This window comes from Eptatretus burgeri, chromosome 2 (assembly GCF_056783735.1).
Source record: "Eptatretus burgeri isolate ZD-2024b chromosome 2, Ebu_testis_v1, whole genome shotgun sequence".
In the NCBI taxonomy this organism is placed as follows: domain Eukaryota; kingdom Metazoa; phylum Chordata; class Myxini; order Myxiniformes; family Myxinidae; genus Eptatretus; species Eptatretus burgeri.
Window position 1 is genome coordinate 95,117,071 of NC_140962.1, and position 17,590 is coordinate 95,134,660.

Consider the following 17,590-nt stretch of genomic DNA (forward strand, 5'->3'; position numbering starts at 1 on the left):
TCTACTAGTTTGCTTGGAAGCCTAATAATAATAATAATAATAATAATAATAATAATAATAATAATAATAATAATAATCCGAACAAAAATAATAGGCTTCCTACTTGTCTGCTTGGAAGCCTAATAATAATAAAAATAATAATAATCTGAACAAAAGCAATAGGCTTCCTACTTGTTTGCTTGGAAGCCTAATAACAATAATAATAATAATAATCTGAACAAAAACAATAGGGTTCCTACTATTTTGCTTGGAAGCCTAATCACAATAATAATAATAATAATAATAATAATAATTATCCGAACAAAAACAATAGGCTTCCGACTTGTCTGCTTGGAAACATAATAACAATAATATTATTAATAATAATCTGATCAAATACAATAGGGTTCCTTCTTGTCTGCTTGGAAGCCTGATAACAATAATAATAATAATAATAATAATCCGAACAAAAACAATCGGCTTCCGACTTGTCTGCTTGGAAACGTAATAACAATAATATTAATAATAATAATCCAAACAAAAACAAAAGGCTTTCTACTAGTTTGCTTGGAAGCCTAATAATAATAATAATAATAATAATAATAATAATAATAATCCGAAGAAAAATAATAGGCTTCCAACGAGTTTGCTTCGAAGCATAATAATAATAATAATAATAATAATAATAATAATAATAATAATCTGAACAAAAATAATAGGCTTCCTACTTGTCTGCTTGGAAGCCTAATAATAATAAAAATAATAATAATCTGAACAAAAGCAATAGGCTTCCTACTTGTTTGCTTGGAAGCCTAATAACAATAATAATAATAATAATAATCTGAACAAAAACAATAGGGTTCCTACTATTTTGCTTGGAAGCCTAATCACAATAATAATAATAATAATAATAATAATAATAATAATAATAATAATTATCCGAACAAAAACAATAGGCTTCCGACTTGTCTGCTTGGAAACATAATAACAATAATATTATTAATAATAATCCGATCAAATACAATAGGCTTCCTTCTTGTCTGCTTGGAAGCCTGATAATAATAATAATAATAATAATAATAATCCGAACAAAAACAATCGGCTTCCGACTTGTCTGCTTGGAAACGTAATAACAATAATATTAATAATAATAATCCGAACAAAAAGAATTGGCTTCCTTCTTGTCTGCTTGAAAGCCAAATAACAATAATAACAATAATAATAATAATAATCCTCACAAGAACAAAAGGCTTCCTGCCTGTCAGCATGAAAGCGCAATTAATAGGAAAAAGCTTTTTGTTTCCATAATAATCAAAGGCAACGAGGTTTTGTGCTGAAAGAGTTTTGAAAGAGCTGGAATGAAAATGGAAATTTGAAGCTTTTAACTTGTTTGCCTGAGTTTCCCATCATAGTGCAGAAATAAAATAAGTTTGTGACGAAACACTGAACCCGAACACTCCTCAGCACTGGTCCATACATCCATCCACTCCTCAAGCAGTGCATAATATGGGGATGGCCCCGTACTACATGTGATGTAGTGTTTGCAACTTTGACATTTAGTGATTTGCTCTGTAGATTTTATCAACAATGTAAGTCTGGTGTTGGCTTAACAGTTAAGGTGGCTGGCTTAAGATCTTAGGGTCTTGAACCACTGTTTTGCCTTTAAATAACACCAGGTGGATTGATTCAGCCTTCCGAGATCAGCAAAAAGAGTACCAGCTAACTGGAAACGACCCACTGTACCAGTGGCACAGCCATGCCCCCAATAATGATGCAACCAGCAGCCACAGGTTGCATTCAAATAATAAAAACCAACAATGTAAGAAATTCATGATGCTGTTAGATGGGGTCACGTTTGAGGGTCTCACACAATTTTCCCAGTGGTCAATAAGTTTCCTGATGCCATGACAAACTACGTCATGTGTTTTTTTTTAAGTTCTGAAACATTTTGTTAAGGGATAAACCTTTTGACAACCCTTTGCAGACTGATCACTTGCAGAGCCTTCACTGATGGACCAATAAGTTGTCCTGTTTGCCAAAAATTTTGCATGAGAAGGAAAGGAAGACAAAATTACCTGGGCAGGGAGTGCTTTCACCCCTCACCCGTCTCCTTCCTCACGTCATGCTCCCCTTTGCCCCCCCCCCCCATTCGTCCTGATGTCCCTTCCTGCTAGAAGTGTCTCACACACGATGACAGGCTTTGACAAGCCCCTCCATTTGGGGAGGGGAAAGGGAAGGAAAACAAATTTACCCGTGTGAAGAGAGAGTGCTTTAACCCCTGTTGCAGAGGATATTTCCATGCTACGTGCTTCAGCACTCGGCGGTTCCCTGCTGTGAGCTTGTGTGGTCCAACACTTCACGGCTGAGCTGTTGTTGCTCTGAGACCTTTCCACTTCACAATAACAGCAATTACAGGGGTAGCTCTTGCAGGGCAGAAATTTGATGAACTGACTTGTTGGAAAGGTGGCATCCTATGGCGGTGCCACGTTGAAAGTCACTGAGCACTTCAATACGGCCCATTCTGTTGCCAATGTTTGTCCATGGAGATTGCATGGCTGTGTGCTTGATTCTATACACCTTTTAGCAATGAGTGTGGCTGAAATAGCCAAATCAACTAATTCGAAGAGGTGTCCACATACTTTTGCCATGTAGTGTATCAGTGTCATGAAATCCTTGATGGTGCTTCCTGAGTGAGAAACTTCAATGCGTTTCCAAAATAGCTGCCAACGTGCTGATCACAATGACCGTCAAATTCAACCGCTAAGGGGCCGAGGAATGAAGAGTAGGAAGCACTGTATAAATGTTTCTGATGCTGGTAAATGGTATATCACTTGTGCTTCTCTCAGTGGAGCTCATCTCTGTGACACATTTGATGAGGAAGGAAAAGAATAATGTACAGTTGCGTTTGCTTGAGACTTTTGAGTGCTGGAGATATCTCGGTTAGTATCCTGGGGCCTGGCCGTACATGTCCATGAGTAGGCCTTACCTTTATCAATGTTGAGCATCACCTTAAAAGGGCTGTCCACATACATTTTGCCAGGTCGTGTGTATGTATATATATATATATATATATATATATATATATATATATATATATATATATATATATATATATATATATATATATATATATATATATATATGCCTTCAGCCCTTCCTGTAAATTTTCACAGTTTTGTGTTCTGCTCATGCCTGTAGCATATCACATTGTAATTTTACAAGGTCTTTTTTTTGGAAATTGAAAAGGTTTTTTTCAGTCAAAGCTTTATGAGTAAAGAAGATCGTGGCCAAGAAAATAAAGACGTATATGCCTTTGAACGGAGGTGTGTCATTAAGTTTCTTGTGAAGTTGGAAATCAAATACAGTGGCGGAAATGCACAGGGGATCGTTGGCACATAATTCGGTGACGCATGCCATTTCTCATGGATGAGTGTTTAAATAGTGCATTGAGTTCAACGATGGCCTTTAATTGATGATCAACAGGTCAGGTCAGGTATGGGAGCATGTGCCAGAACAGCGCGTCGCTGCGTCCACTTTCTGCCGGTACTCCAGGGGCCTCTGTCTGGCCATCCCCCAGGCAGATGCCAGGCCCATCCCCATCTCCTTGAGATGCCGGTCAACCTGCTGCAACCACGAGGCACGTGGTCGGCCAACTGGCCTCCTCCACTCATGAGACTCCCTCGCTGAGAGAATCTGGTGAGCAGGATCAGCGTCAGGAAAACGAGCCACATGTCCATACAGCCGCAACTGATGCTCACAGACTATACAGGTAACAAATGTCATCCGAGTCTCTCTCAGCAACCGCTCGTTGGACACAAAATCCGACCAGCGATAGCCAAGGGTTCTCCGAAGAGACCTGGTGCCAAAGGAATTAAGTCTCCATCTCAGATCCTTGGTCAGAGTCCAAGTCTCGCATCCATAGAGCAAGACTGGAAGTACCAAGGACCTGAAGACTCGGACTTTCGTCCTCCCGCACAGGTACCGGCAGCACCACACCCCATGATCCAGTGAATCCATGACTCCCCAGGCCCAACCCAGACGTCTATTGACCTCTGACTCACAGCCAGCAGAGACATGAATATCACTGCCAAGGTAAGTGAATCTCTCCACGACCTCAACATCCTCACCACAAACAGACACAGACAGGACAGCAGCATCCAAGATGTCACCGAAAGCCTGGATCTTAGTTTTGACCCAAGAAACCCGTAATCCCAGTGGCTCCGACTCCTCGTTCAGCACCTCGAGGGCCCCCAAAAGGATATCTAAAGTCTCTGCAAAGATGACTGCATCATCTGCAAAATCAAGGTCCGAGATCTTGACATTCCCAAACGATGCACCGCAGCTTGATCTCTCCGACATCCTCCCTAAAATCCATTCCATACAAGTGCTGAAAAGTGTGGGGGCCAGTACACACCCCTGATGAACTCCAGTAACAAATGGAAATAAGTCAGAGATGGTACCACCACATCTCACAGCACTCTCAGTACCAGAGTAGAGTTCAGACATCAGATCGATCAGTTTTGGTGGCACCCCATGAAGACCAAGAACCCTCCAGAGGACATCCCGATTCACTGAATCAAATGCTTTACAGAGATCAAGATAGGCTGCAAGCAGCCCCTGCCGAAACTCTCGTCTGCGTTCGGTGAGGACACAAAGAGCAAGGATACGGTCAATCGTTGACCTCTTTGGTGTAATGCCTGACTGCTCTGGACGCTGGTGCTCAAGCAGATGGTGGCGAACCCTATCAAGAATTATCCGAGCAAATACCTTGCCCAGCACTGAGAGCAGCATCACCCCTCGGTTGTTGTTGCAGTCTTGGCGATCACCCTTCCCTTTCCGGAGAGGAACAACAAGGCCCCTCTTCCAATCAGTTGGGATGATGCCTGTGTTCCAGGCAGAGCACAAAACTGCATGCAACGACACGAGTGCAGCATTTCCACCAGCCTTGAGAAGTTCAGCATGGATGCCACAGATCCCTGGAGCTTTGCCCCGTTTCAACCAGTTCACCGCAGCCAGTGTTTCCACAAGCAAAGGTGGACCACAGTTGATTCGAGGGTCAGCAACAGGGATTGTAACACCCTTGACGTCCAACTTGACAGCTGGGGGATCAGCCTGGTACAACCGCTCAAAGTAACCAGCCCAGCGGGCCTTCACTTCAGACTCCTCTGTCAAGAGCCTACCACTCTCTGCTCTAACTGCAGTGCTCCGAGGGATGGGCTTGGATGAATGCAATGCGCGAATTCCCTTGTAAGCTGGACGAGAATCACTTGACCACAGGTGATGCTCTACCCCCTCACAGATTCCTCGCACATAGGCCTCCTTGTCCACCCTCAGTGCACGTACAGTTTTACGCCTCAGCTCCCTGAACAGCTCAGCTCTGCCATTCAGCCTGGCCCTGCGACTCTGGTCAATGGTATCCAGTGTCCCTTGAGAGACAAAATTCTTCTTTGTCCTGCGGTGAGTTCCAAGACATCCACCGGCAACATCAAGGACGGTGGTCTTGAAGGCACTGCACAACTCTTCAGGACCCCCCAAAGCACCCAGACCCCCCAAGTGTCCACTCAGCCTATTCGCAAACTCCTCATCTACTCTCTCAACCCTGAGCTTGCCAACATCCAGCCTAGGCTGGGATGGTACCATTCTCCAGGATTTAATGTGCAGCTTTAGAGTTGCTACAACAAGCCTGTGGTCAGTATTGAGGAACTGAGCACTCCGGTAGACCCTGCAGTTCTGGATCATCCTCCAGCGACCATCAATGAGGACATGATGAGCAACGTTGAACATTATCCCATGTAGAGCCAACTGCTGTCCCTCAAACATCTATTAAAGCTGTTGAACAGTACTTGATGAGTTCATCAATACTTGGTGTCACGAAGCAATTTGTGGGGTTCTCGAGTACCATTTGGAAATACTCTTGTCGTGTGCTTTGGGTACTGTATAAAGTTAATGATTTCTTATTTTCTTTCTATCTCTTATCTTTTTCTCCTCTTCTTTTTTTTCCTGTTTGTTGAATTGTATTTTCGTATTTTTCTGCAGCTTGTTTTGTTTCATTGAATTTATGTACCAATGGTTGGGGTAATTAAATAATTTTTTTGTATTTTGTGATTCTCTCTCTCTCTCTCTCTCTCTCTCTCTCTCTCTCTCTCTCTCTCTCTCTCTCTCTCTCTCTCTCTCTCTCTCTCTCACTCTCACTCTCACTCTCACTCTCACTCTCACTCTCACTCTCACTCTCACTCTCACTCTCACTCTCACTCTCACTCTCACTCTCACTCTCACTCTCACTCTCACTCTCACTCTCTCTCTCTGTCTGTCCTCTCTCTGTCCTCTCTCTCTCTCCCCTCTCTGTCCTCTCTCTCTCCCCTCTCCGTCCTCTCTCTCTCTCTCTCCCCTCTCCGCACCCTCTCTCTCTCTCCCCTCTCCGTCCTCTCTCTCTCTCTCTCCCCTCTCCGTCCTCTCTCTCTCTCTCTCTCCCCTCTCCGTCCTCTCTCTCTCTCTCTCCCCTCTCCGTCCTCTCTCTCTCTCTCCCCTCTCCGTCCTCTCTCTCTCTCCCTCTCCGTCCTCTCTCTCTCCCCCTCTCCGTCCTCTCTCTCTCTCCCCTCTCCGTCCTCTCTCTCTCTCCCTCTCCGTCCTCTCTCTCTCTCCTCTCCGTCCTCTCTCTCTCTCCCTCTCCGTCCTCTCTCTCTCTCTCCCTCTCCGTCCTCTCTCTCTCTCTCCCCTCTCCGTCCTCTCTCTCTCTCTCTCCCCTCTCCGTCCTCTCTCTCTCTCTCTCTCCCCTCTCCCTCCTCTCTCTCTCTCCCCTCTCCCTCCTCTCTCTCTCTCCCCTCTCCGTCCTCTCTCTCTCTCCCCTCTCCGTCCTCTCTCTCTCTCCCCTCTCCGTCCTCTCTCTCTCTCCCCTCTCCGTCTCTCTCTCTCTCTCCCCTCTCCGTCCTCTCTCTCTCTCTCTCCCTCTCCGTCCTCTCTCTCTCTCTCCCCTCTCCGTCCTCTCTCTCTCTCTCTCTCTCTCTCTCTCTCTCTCTCTCTCTCTCTCTCTCTCTCTCTCTCTCTCTCTCTCTCTCTCTCTCTCTCTCTCTCTCTCTCTCTCTCTCCCTCTCTCCCTCTCTCTCTCTCTCTCTCTCTCCCTCTCTCCCTCTCTCCCTCTGTTGCTGCGCACCTCCCCCTCTGTTAAGGGACAGCTTAGTTTTGAATTTGCCATGTACATAGCGTGGGTTTAAAATGCTCCCACCCGGTTTTATATAGAACCCAGCAGTTCGGAAAAAAATGTTGCTGTTTGGGCGTGTTTTATCACCCTTGCCTTCCCCTCCCCTCAAACTACCTTCCCTTATGCTCAAACTACCTTCCCTTCCCCTCAAAATACCTTCCCTTCCCCTCAAACTACCTTCCCTTCCCCTCAAACTCCCTTCCCTTCCCCTCAAACTCCCTTCCCTTCCCCTCAAACTACCTTCCCTTCCCCTCAAACGACCTTCCCTTCCCCTCAAACTACCTTCCCTTCCCCTCAAACTGCCTTCCCTTCCCCTCAAACTGCCTTCCCTTCCCCTCACACTGCCTTCCCTTCCCCTCAAACTGCCTTCCCTTCCCCTCAAACTGCCTTCTCTTCCCCTCAAACTGCGTTCCCTTCCCCTCAAACTGCGTTGCCTTCCCCTCAAACTGCCTTCCCTTCCCCTCACACTGCCTTCCCTTCCCCTCAAACTGCCTTCCCTTCCCCTCAAACTGCCTTCCCTTCCCCTCAAACTTCCTTCCCTTCCCCTCAAACTGCCTTCCCTTCCCCTCAAACTGCCTTCCCTTCCCCTCAAACTACCTTCCCTTCCCCTCAAACTGCCTTCCCTTCTCCTTGTCAATGCATTTTCTCCAAAATTAGCATGATGGGTTTGAGGGTGATAAAACAAGAATAAAATGTTGATAATTAAAACTTGATATGAAAATAAATGTTGACGTCTTGGTACCCCGTCATCACTGCCAGCAGTTACCAAGTGGCAGCTCAAGTGAGAGTACATCGAAAACCGTTTCACGGAGGAAATTGAAACTTTACCACATGTTACATAACCATTTGATAAAACGCATATTACTTGGACGACTGCACGCCCCCTCAGAACTTACATGGTGAATTAAACAAAGCCGAATGCCCAGAGACAGTCACTTCTTCTCGTTAGAAATTCGAATCATTGTAATTAAATCATTTCAGCCTTCATTGTGCTCGTCTCATGAAAGAAAGTGAAGAAGAAGAAGCACCATTTTTAGCCGCGTCGCGTTGCGAACACTGGCTCGAAGAGAGCTCGCGTTGTTCTTCTTCTTCTTCGTCTTCTTCTTCTTCTCCTATTCTCTTCTTCTTCTTCTTCTTCTTCTTCTTCTGTTGAAGACAAAACCTTTAGGATGCGGCTCTTGGACACATTTGTCCTTGTTTCGTTTTCACGATCTCCCAATTTATACTTCAGCGATCTATTCTGGCGTCTTTATCAGCCTTGATATCGTTATGAAAACACTCGAACGAGAATAGAAGCTTCTTTCTAAAGGTTTATGAAGGTACTTTGTCGCAGGCTTTTCAAAGTATAATTTGTTCACATAATTTACCTCAGAAGTGTAGAAAGCTGTAGTTACAAATTTGTTCACATAATTTACCTCAGAAGTGTAGAAAGCTGTAGTTACAAATTTGTTCCCATAATTTACCTCAGAAGTGTAGAAAGCTGTTGTTACAAATTTGTTCACAAAATTTACCTCAGAAGTGTAGAAAGCTGTTGTTACAAATTTGTTCACATAATTTACCTCAGAAGTGTAAAAAGCTGTAGTTACAAATTTGTTCACATAATTTACCTCAGAAGTGTAGAAAGCTGTAGTTACAAATTTGTTCCCATAATTTACCTCAGAAGTGTAGAAAGCTGTAGTTACAAATTTGTTCACAAAATTTACCTCAGAAGTGTAGAAAGCTGTTGTTACAAATTTGTTCACATAATTTACGTCAGAAGTGTGGAAAGCTGTAGTTACAAATTTGTTCACATAATTTACGTCAGAAGTGTAGAAAGCTGTAGTTACAAATTTGTTCACAAAATTTACCTCAGAAGTGTAGAAAGCTGTTACAAATTTGTTCACATAATTTACGTCAGAAGTGTAGAAAGCTGTAGTTACAAATTTGTTCACAAAATTTACCTCAGAAGTGTAGAAAGCTGTAGTTACAAATTTGTTCACAAAATTTACCTCAGAAGTGTAGAAAGCTGTAGTTACAAATTTGTTCACATAATTTACCTCAGAAGTGTAGAAAGCTGTAGTTACAAATTTGTTCACATAATTTACCTCAGAAGTGTAGAAAGCTGTAGTTACAAATTTGCCGCCCGAAGAGTTGTCTCGCACCAAGTCCTCCTCAATGATGCACGGAGTAAGTATTCGATGTACACCATCTTGTTAGTGATGTTATGGAGACCAGAAATGCACGGACTTTTTTTTTATTTTTATTTTTCAATGAATTCGGTGAAATTTATACAAAGTACATAAAAGTGGAGTATTTAATTATTTCCCCAACCCTAACCCCACCCCAACCTCGTCCTCAATGTGTGTGCACAATTTTTCCCCATCCCTCCTCCTCCCCTCAGGAGCCTGGTGGTGGCGTAACAGTTAAGGTAGTTGGCTTAAGATCTTAGGCTCCTGAGTTTGAGCCTTGGTCGTGTCATTTAACGAACACCGGGTGTTTTGACTCAGCCTGTCATCCTTCTCAGGTTGGCAAAACGACGACCTGATTACTGGGAACAATGAGCCATTGGAGTGTCTTGTGTCGAAGTGGCTAACCATCCAAGATTGTGTCCTCGAGCCACGGTAAAACTGCTTCGAAAGCCCAAGATGTATGTCTCAAGTGGTTCATCTTCTTCTTCTTCTTCTAATCAACTTTCCCACCCCATTCCCCTCTCCACACCAAATCGAACCAATTCGTCCTTGTCGCACACCCAACGTGTCCACCAAGTTTCATCCGAATCCGTCCACAACTTTTTGAGATATCGTGCTATATATTAGTTTATCCCTATCTCCCAATGGTGAAGAATCACTTTAATGACTACAAGGGCACTCGGTAGAGCAGATACCTCTGCCATGTAATGCCTGATCCACGAGAACATTTCGGGGTCAATACATTTTTGAAATGTAATGCGAGATATCGTTTTTGTCCCGATCTCTCAATGGATAGGTACACCGTATCGCTGCATGTCATAAGAGGCAACTAAAGGGTTGGCGTCAGGAAGGACATCTGGCCATACAATAACATTGCCTCAAAAAGGGAACCATGATAGAAGATTGTCATGGGACCCCCCCCCACCCCGAAGGATAACCTCTGCTCCAGCAGGGAAAATGGCCTTAAAATGTTTGTATGTGTGTGTCCTATCTCTCAATGGTGAAGAATCACTGAAAAAATTAAATAACTCTCGTGACCAGATCTGGATTCGGATCTTAACCAAAATCTAATCAGTTCATTCTTGTTTCATACCCAACCTGCCTATCAAATTTCATTCGAATCCGTCCACAACGTTTTGAGGTATCCTGTACACAGACAGACAGAAACAAACAAGCAAACAGACAGAGAAGGGTGAAAACATAACCTCCTTCACCTTTGGTGGCGGAGGTAAAAAATAACTTTACACGTGGTTGAGAATATACATATATACAGTGCATGACATTGTCACTGATGACCTTGGGTAAAGAAAGGTAAGGCAAAATGGGTGCCGTACATACTCCCACATTAGCACAACCTGAACCAACCTGTTCTGGATCAACAGAATCTTCTGTATTTTTTTTTTTTTTTGTCCGGAAGGTGACACTTTCTTGGCCCAAGTCATTGCTGCAAACAATACAATGGTAAGCTGATCAAACTGGAGTCTTTTTCAGCAGATTGAATGGGCCAATCCAAAATACACTACATCAACAAAGGGAGCATCTTGGTGCTTCAAGGTTTTATTTACAACCACGTTGAAATTTTGCTCAACTCCAGGACAGTTTCACGTAGGGGAAAACGGTGAAAGAAGACCAGTGCCATGTGGAATGGCATGATTTTTTGAGGCTTGCATTGCACAAAAAAGCATCCATGATTCTTTTGAACAATGTCCTCCTACGTGATAATGCTGCGTGGAATGTGGAATGCAATTTCCACCACTTGTTTCGTCCCGGTAGGGAAAATTCACCAACAATATTCACCGGATATAATTCCGCTTTATTTCACTTGAAGTGAAATATATATATATATTATTTCACATGTCCCTTCACATATTTCACATATCCCTGAAAAACGAGCTTTGGGGGAAGATGTTTTGTATTCACTTAATAAGTGAGCACAACAACACCCACGACACATTAACGACACTTTAGAAAGAGGGCTTCAGTGGTGGCAACAAAGCGTGAGTTCAGCACTGCATGGAGTGCTTAGAAAAGGATGGTAATTATCCTTCTATAGTCTATACTAATAAATGGCTGTGTGTGTGTGTGTGTGTGTGTGTGTGTGTGTGTGTGTGTGTGTGTGTGTGTGTGTGTGTGTGTGTGTGTGTGTGTCAGAGTGTGTCTCCTCCATAACTCCAAGACCATGAAACCTCGCAGCCTGAAACTTTGCATGCACACTAAGAAAACTCCACGGAAGTGCAAGAGTGAAAATTGGGTGTTTGGGTTAATTAAAACACCCCTTTTGAAGAGAATTAACGACCTTATTTAATTATATCCTATATCAGGTGCATTCTCATTCACGCTCTCTATGGGGTCTTAAGGTGTATCCTAGGAAACCTCGCTGGGGTCTGAAGCCACCAGGTTTTGTGGCCTGATCAATCATGCCTTGACTTGGAACCGCAAAGTCACTTGGATATGCAAAGGCCACAACGATTTCTTAACGATAAACTTTTTTTACTTCACTTTCCTCACTTATTATCGAATGCCTGATCATCATACCTATGAATGGCTGTATACATCACTTTTGTAAGTGCTATAGTATTCACATTAGGAGCTTGGAGCAATTTCATGCATTATATGATATGATTTTCCATGATGTACTCTCACGGAATAATTCAAGTACAGTATATAATCAAAATATTATTTCGGTTTTGAGGATCGGATATCGTCTGGACTAAACAAGTGTTGAAATCTGGAGTGAAATCTGGTAATTTAAAGAAATAACGAGTCTTATAACTAAGCCGATGTACCTTTTTACTTTAAGCAAGCAAAACTTTATTCCCTCCTTCTCAATGCATTCACAAGAAAATGTGAAATTTCCAAAGCATTAAACTTTACATTGAATTTAAAACTTCCTAAGCATTAAATTTAAAGCATTAAACAGCCACTTCAGAGAAGAAGATTTTTGAAGGTTTTTTTTTTTTTTAAACAACATGGGTGCCGAGTCACGTAACCAATGACATCAATATATTTTTTTCTGTGGACCATTTTAACCCAAGATGACCTTCAAAAATTTTCATACTGATGAGATGTAGCATCTACATGTGCAATTATGAGGTCATTTTTAAAAATCGCACTTATTCCACATGAGGAGTACTTGCTGTGTGCCAAGTTTCAATTTTTTCATTGGTGTGGATTCAGAGATACAGAGGTCCAAAGTTTTTCTGTTTTTCCAAAATGGCTGCTATACTACGTGACCTATAATGTCAAAATCATCCTTAAAACATTCTACACAAGTACTTGCACCAATGGTGAAAATTTCGTCTCAATCCGAATAGCGGTTGTGGAGAAAAACAAGAAAGCTCTGTACAGACAAACAAACAAACAAATGAAGAATCACTCATGGAGTGACAACTTGGCAAAACAGCACAAAGTTGAATGGCACTCGAAAGAGTGCATACCTCTGCGAGGTGGAACAGTTCACGTTTTGTATCCCACTGATGGGCTGGATCCGAACCGAAATCCAATCCACTTGTTCTTGTTACCTATCCAACTCATCCACCTTGTTTTGTCATAATTCGTCCACAACTTTTTGAGATATAGTGACACATTTCGTTTTTGGCCCTATCTATCAATTTTAGGAATCAGGCCTGTGTTGAGCTTTTGACCTTAAAATTAATTGGAAGTTGAATTCAGTGATCTGATATGCAAATGCTCTTCAAATTTCAAGTTAATTGGATTAGAATTGCTGATTTTAGAAATCTGGCCTAAGCTGACCTTTTGGTCTATGTTGACCTTTTCGCTGATGGTGATCAGAAAAATAATAGGTGGTTGAATTCAGTGACCTGAAATGTAAATCCTTTTCAAATTTCAACTCAATTGGATGTAAATTGAGAATTTCGAAAATTTGGCCCAAATTGGCCTTTTGGCCTATATTTACCTTAACATGAATAGGTGGTTGAATTTGTTGACCTGATATGCAAATCCTGTTCAAATTTCAAATCAAACAGATGAAAATTGAGGATTTTATAAAAATTGTCCCAAATTGGCCTATTGCCCTATGTCGACATTTTGGCCTATGTTTACTGCAAAATTAGTAGATGGTTGAATTCAGTGACCTGAAATGCAAATGCTCTCAATATTTTAAGTTATTTGGAATAAAATTGATGATTTTAGAAATTTGGCCTATGCTGATCTTTTGATCTCTGTTGACCTTTTTACCTATGGTGATCACAAAAATAATAGGTGGTTGAATTCATTGACCTGATATGCAAATCCTGTTCAAATTTCAAGTCAATCAGATAAAAATTGAGGATTTTAGAAATTCGGCCCAAATTGGCCTTTTGGCCTATTTTGACCTTTTGGCTTATGTTTACCTCAAAATTAATAAGTGGTTGAATTCGGTGACCTGACATGCAAATGCTCCTCAAATTTGAAGTCAATTGGATGAATATTGAGGATTTTAGAAATATGGCCTATGTTGACCTTTTGGTATGTTGACCTTTTGTTGACCTCAAAATTAACCAATGCTTGAGTTCAGCGACCTCATCCGCAAATGGTCTTCAAATTTCAAGTCAATCGGATGAAAATTGAGGATTTTAGAAAATTTGGCCCAAATTGGCCTTTTGGCCTATGTTGATCTCAAAATTAATAGGTGGTTGAATTAATTGACCTGATATGCAAATGGTCTTCAGATTTCAAGTCAATCGGATGAAAATTGACAATTTTAGAAACAATTTTTAAAATTTGGCCTGTTTTTGGTTGAGCTTATGGCCTATGTTGACCTTTTGACCAGAGCCAACCTCAAAAGTAATAAGTGGTTGAATTCAATGACCTGATATGCAAACACTGTTCAAATTTCCAGTCAATCAGATGAAATTTGAGGATTTTAGAAAATTTGGCTCAAATTGGCCTTTTGGCCTATGTAGACCTTTTCGGCAGACTGAATTTTACAAAACTTCAATGTGTGACCGTCGCAGGGTCAGTGACATTAATCTCTGAAAATTTCAGAATTTTCCCGCCCGGAAACTTAACAATAGGTTAAGCAGTTTGGGCTGGAGGCAAGCGGACAGACAAACAAACACACAAACACAAACGAACTTGTCAAAATTATTATTTCTTTTTGCCAAGTAACAAAGACAAACAAACAAACGGACCCAAATGCAATTCCCTCTCTTTTGGCAAGGGTAACAAGAATATCTTGGTTGGATAAGTGTCAACCCCCCCCCCCCCCTTTATAATAGGAATTGTAAATTAGCTCAAGTGTAACCAATCACCTTCAAAATCACACACCAAGTTAATTGGCCTCCACCTGTGTTAAGTTGTCGTGATTCTGATTATTTCAGAATAAAATAATCTGTTCCTATGGGTTTCCATGCATTCAACAGCAAAGACTGGGTAGTGCATTCAGGCTGGGTAGTGCATTCAACAGCAAAGACTCAACAATGAGAACTAGTCCAGCAGTTTGGTGAAAAAATTGTGCCATTTTGGCAACAAGCATGAAACTTTCAGGAATTATAGAGTTTGACTAAATGAAAAAAAATTAGATATGGGGCCATTTGAAAAAAACTCCAATATGGCTGCCATTTTCAAGATGGCCACCACTCCATAAGGATTTTATTAAGAATAGTAGAAAGTGTGTGCTTTGTCTTACATCCATAGATTGAGAAACATTCTGTGATGGATCAATCAGTGAATACTGAATATTATCAAATAGATTGGCATGACAAATAATCCAATGTGGCTGCCATTTTTTAAGATGGCCGTCATTTGTTGCACAACCCAAAAAGGATGTACAACAGTTATGGTGGGTTGGCTGTATTCTCTATGTGAATATCATAACATGATATGACTCATGAGCTTATCAACGTTTTGTTTTGTATCTTTCATGAGGTGTACGTGTGCCTTTTTGATTGATATTCTTGTTGAAAGTGAGCAGAATGGCAAGTGATTCGTCGGACCAGTTTGACTGGGAGAAGTGCGTTGTGTGTCAGCTAACGACAACAGAAAAGCTTCAATGCCTAGCCAACAGCAAGCGATCAGATGTAGGTGTTAGTATCGGATACGAAACTTTGGCCAAAAACATTGAATGTTTTCAGAATCTTTGGCTGCACATCGATATCGGCACCAGAAACTTTATTGAAGTTAGCATCAGACAGTCCATTGGCTGAGATCTTCAATGAGAATCAAGTGAAGTGGCACAAAAACTGTAAAGAACGCTTCAATCATACTAAACTGCAACGAGTACTCAAGAGGCAATCAAATGCAGATGATGATCTGAATATCACCAAAGCCACAAGGTGCAGTTCAGGCTCACCCGCACGAGGATGCAATGACATGTTTCTTGCTGTGAATTTGTTGAAACCGGGTGCTTAGAAAACATTTCAAGAATATGGAGAAAACGTGTTCTTGAAATATTTAACATCACAACTGCATGGTGTGAGCAAATGGCTTGACATTGTCTGGGATGAATATATCCATGACAGCCTGAAGTCAACAACCAGAAGCAAACGAGGGAAAGGTGTGCAAAGACATGTAGAACCAAACAACAGGATTTCCGGAAACTGGAATGCCTTCCTCAGAGTCGATGAGAATAAGGCAGAGTTGTTCCGGTTCCTCACTGAACTGTCTATAACTTTAGAAGCTGGAGGCAAGAAAGTCATCTCAACACGAGGACATGGTGTTCGCGGCAACTATGATGCCGATATTCACAACCTGTCACCATGTACGCATGAAGAAGCAGATACCCCTCTCTTACTTCATGCATCAGAATGTGCTATGCAGAGATTCAATACAGTCATGATTAGAACTGTAGACACGGATGTGATGATCATAGCCATCTCCGTGTTCCAACATCTGGGACTCCATGAAATTTTGATTGCATTTGGAACCGGGAAGAATTTTCGCAATGTTCCCGTTCATGACATTGTGAAAGAACTGGGTCCAACAAAGGCACGGTCTCTAATAGCGTTCCATGCCTTTACAGGGTATGATCAGACCTCTTTTTTTGCTGGAAGAGGTAAAAACACAGCGTGGACAACATGGAAAGTGTATGATGAAATTACATCAGCATTTGTTGCACTGAGTTCAAGGCCGTCAGAAGACAGATTGATGGAGATTATGCCAGCGATTGAGCATTTCGTTGCACTCATGTATGACAGAAGGAGTACCTGCACAACTGTCAATGAAGCTCGCAAAGACCTGTTCACTAGGAAAGGACGAAGTATCGAGACTATACCACCAACATATGGAGTCCTGGTTGAACACACAAAACGGGTAGCATATCAGGCTGATTATTGTTTGGGACAGTCCCTTACACCAGATCCTACATTGCCATTTCCTGCTGAATGGGGATGGGCCAGGTCAGATAATGAACCATGGCAACCTCTTTGGACAAAGCTCCCAGATGCATTGAAGGCAATTCAGCAGTTGATGAAATGTGGCTCTAAGCTGATGCATGGATGCCACGGACACTGCAAATGTGTCAAAGCAGAACTCAAATGTACCAGCCTGTGTTTATGCAGTAGTGACTGCGAAAGTGATTTATCATCCTCATGCAGTGGAATGCATATAACCTATGGGTGTGCACAATTATATGTTTCACACAATTTCAATTTACTGTGACAAAAAAGTGAATATGTCATACATCAAAATGTTTATTAATAGATAGCAGCTATTTTGAAAAATGATGGCCATCAAAGATTTTTAAAGTGTCAATTGATTCTACATTGTTGAGTGCATTTTCACTCATAAAATACATCACAACTCAAGGTTGTAAGACGAAAAACACAAGTAGTACAACAATTCATAAGAAAATTCTTATAGAGTGGCGGCCATCTTGAAAATGGTGGCCATATTGGATTTTTCAAATGGCCCCATATTCTATCTTTTTTTAATAGATGAAGGACGATCATTGGTGAAAATTTCATGCTTGTTGCCAAAATGGCACAATTGACCCAAAATATGCACCAAACTGCTGGACTAAACCAAGGAGCTTTCAAAAGGATAAAGTTGTGGAAAGGCACAGATCAGGGGATGGATATAAAAGTATTTCAAAGGCCTTGAATATCCCTTGGAGCACAGTCAAGCAATTATGAAGAAGTGGATGGTGTATGGTACCACCAAGACCCTGCCTGGATCAGGCCATCCCTCCAAACTGGGTGACCAAGCAAGGAGGAGACCACTCAGAGAGACTGCCAACAGGGCAATGGCAACTTTGAAAAAGCTACATGCATTTATGGCAAAGACTGGTCACTGTACAATATGCATG

The 17,590-nt window shown here is 41.8% G+C and overlaps 1 protein-coding gene and 1 long non-coding RNA gene across 4 annotated transcripts in view; one reads left to right on the forward strand and one right to left on the reverse strand.

Moving 5' to 3' along the window:
* LOC147032603 (uncharacterized) overlaps positions 1-17,590 on the reverse strand; it is a 33,929-nt gene that overhangs the window by 7,160 nt on the left and 9,179 nt on the right. Inside the window, exon 1 of one of the 3 annotated variants that reach the window (XM_085870367.1) lies at positions 8,206-8,328. The exons of the other annotated variants lie outside the window; for them this stretch is intronic. Within the exon in view, the coding sequence (XP_085726493.1) occupies positions 8,206-8,208 (3 nt within the window). The 5' untranslated portion in view covers positions 8,209-8,328. Of the gene's footprint in view, positions 1-8,205; positions 8,329-17,590 lie in introns of those variants that run through there. 3 annotated transcript variants of the gene reach the window in all.
* LOC147032604 (uncharacterized) overlaps positions 8,551-17,590 on the forward strand; it is a 72,522-nt gene continuing 63,482 nt past the window's right edge. Inside the window, exons 1-2 of the long non-coding RNA XR_015055247.1 lie at positions 8,551-9,343; positions 9,681-9,777. This is a non-coding gene — a long non-coding RNA (uncharacterized LOC147032604). The remainder of the gene's footprint in view (positions 9,344-9,680; positions 9,778-17,590) is intronic.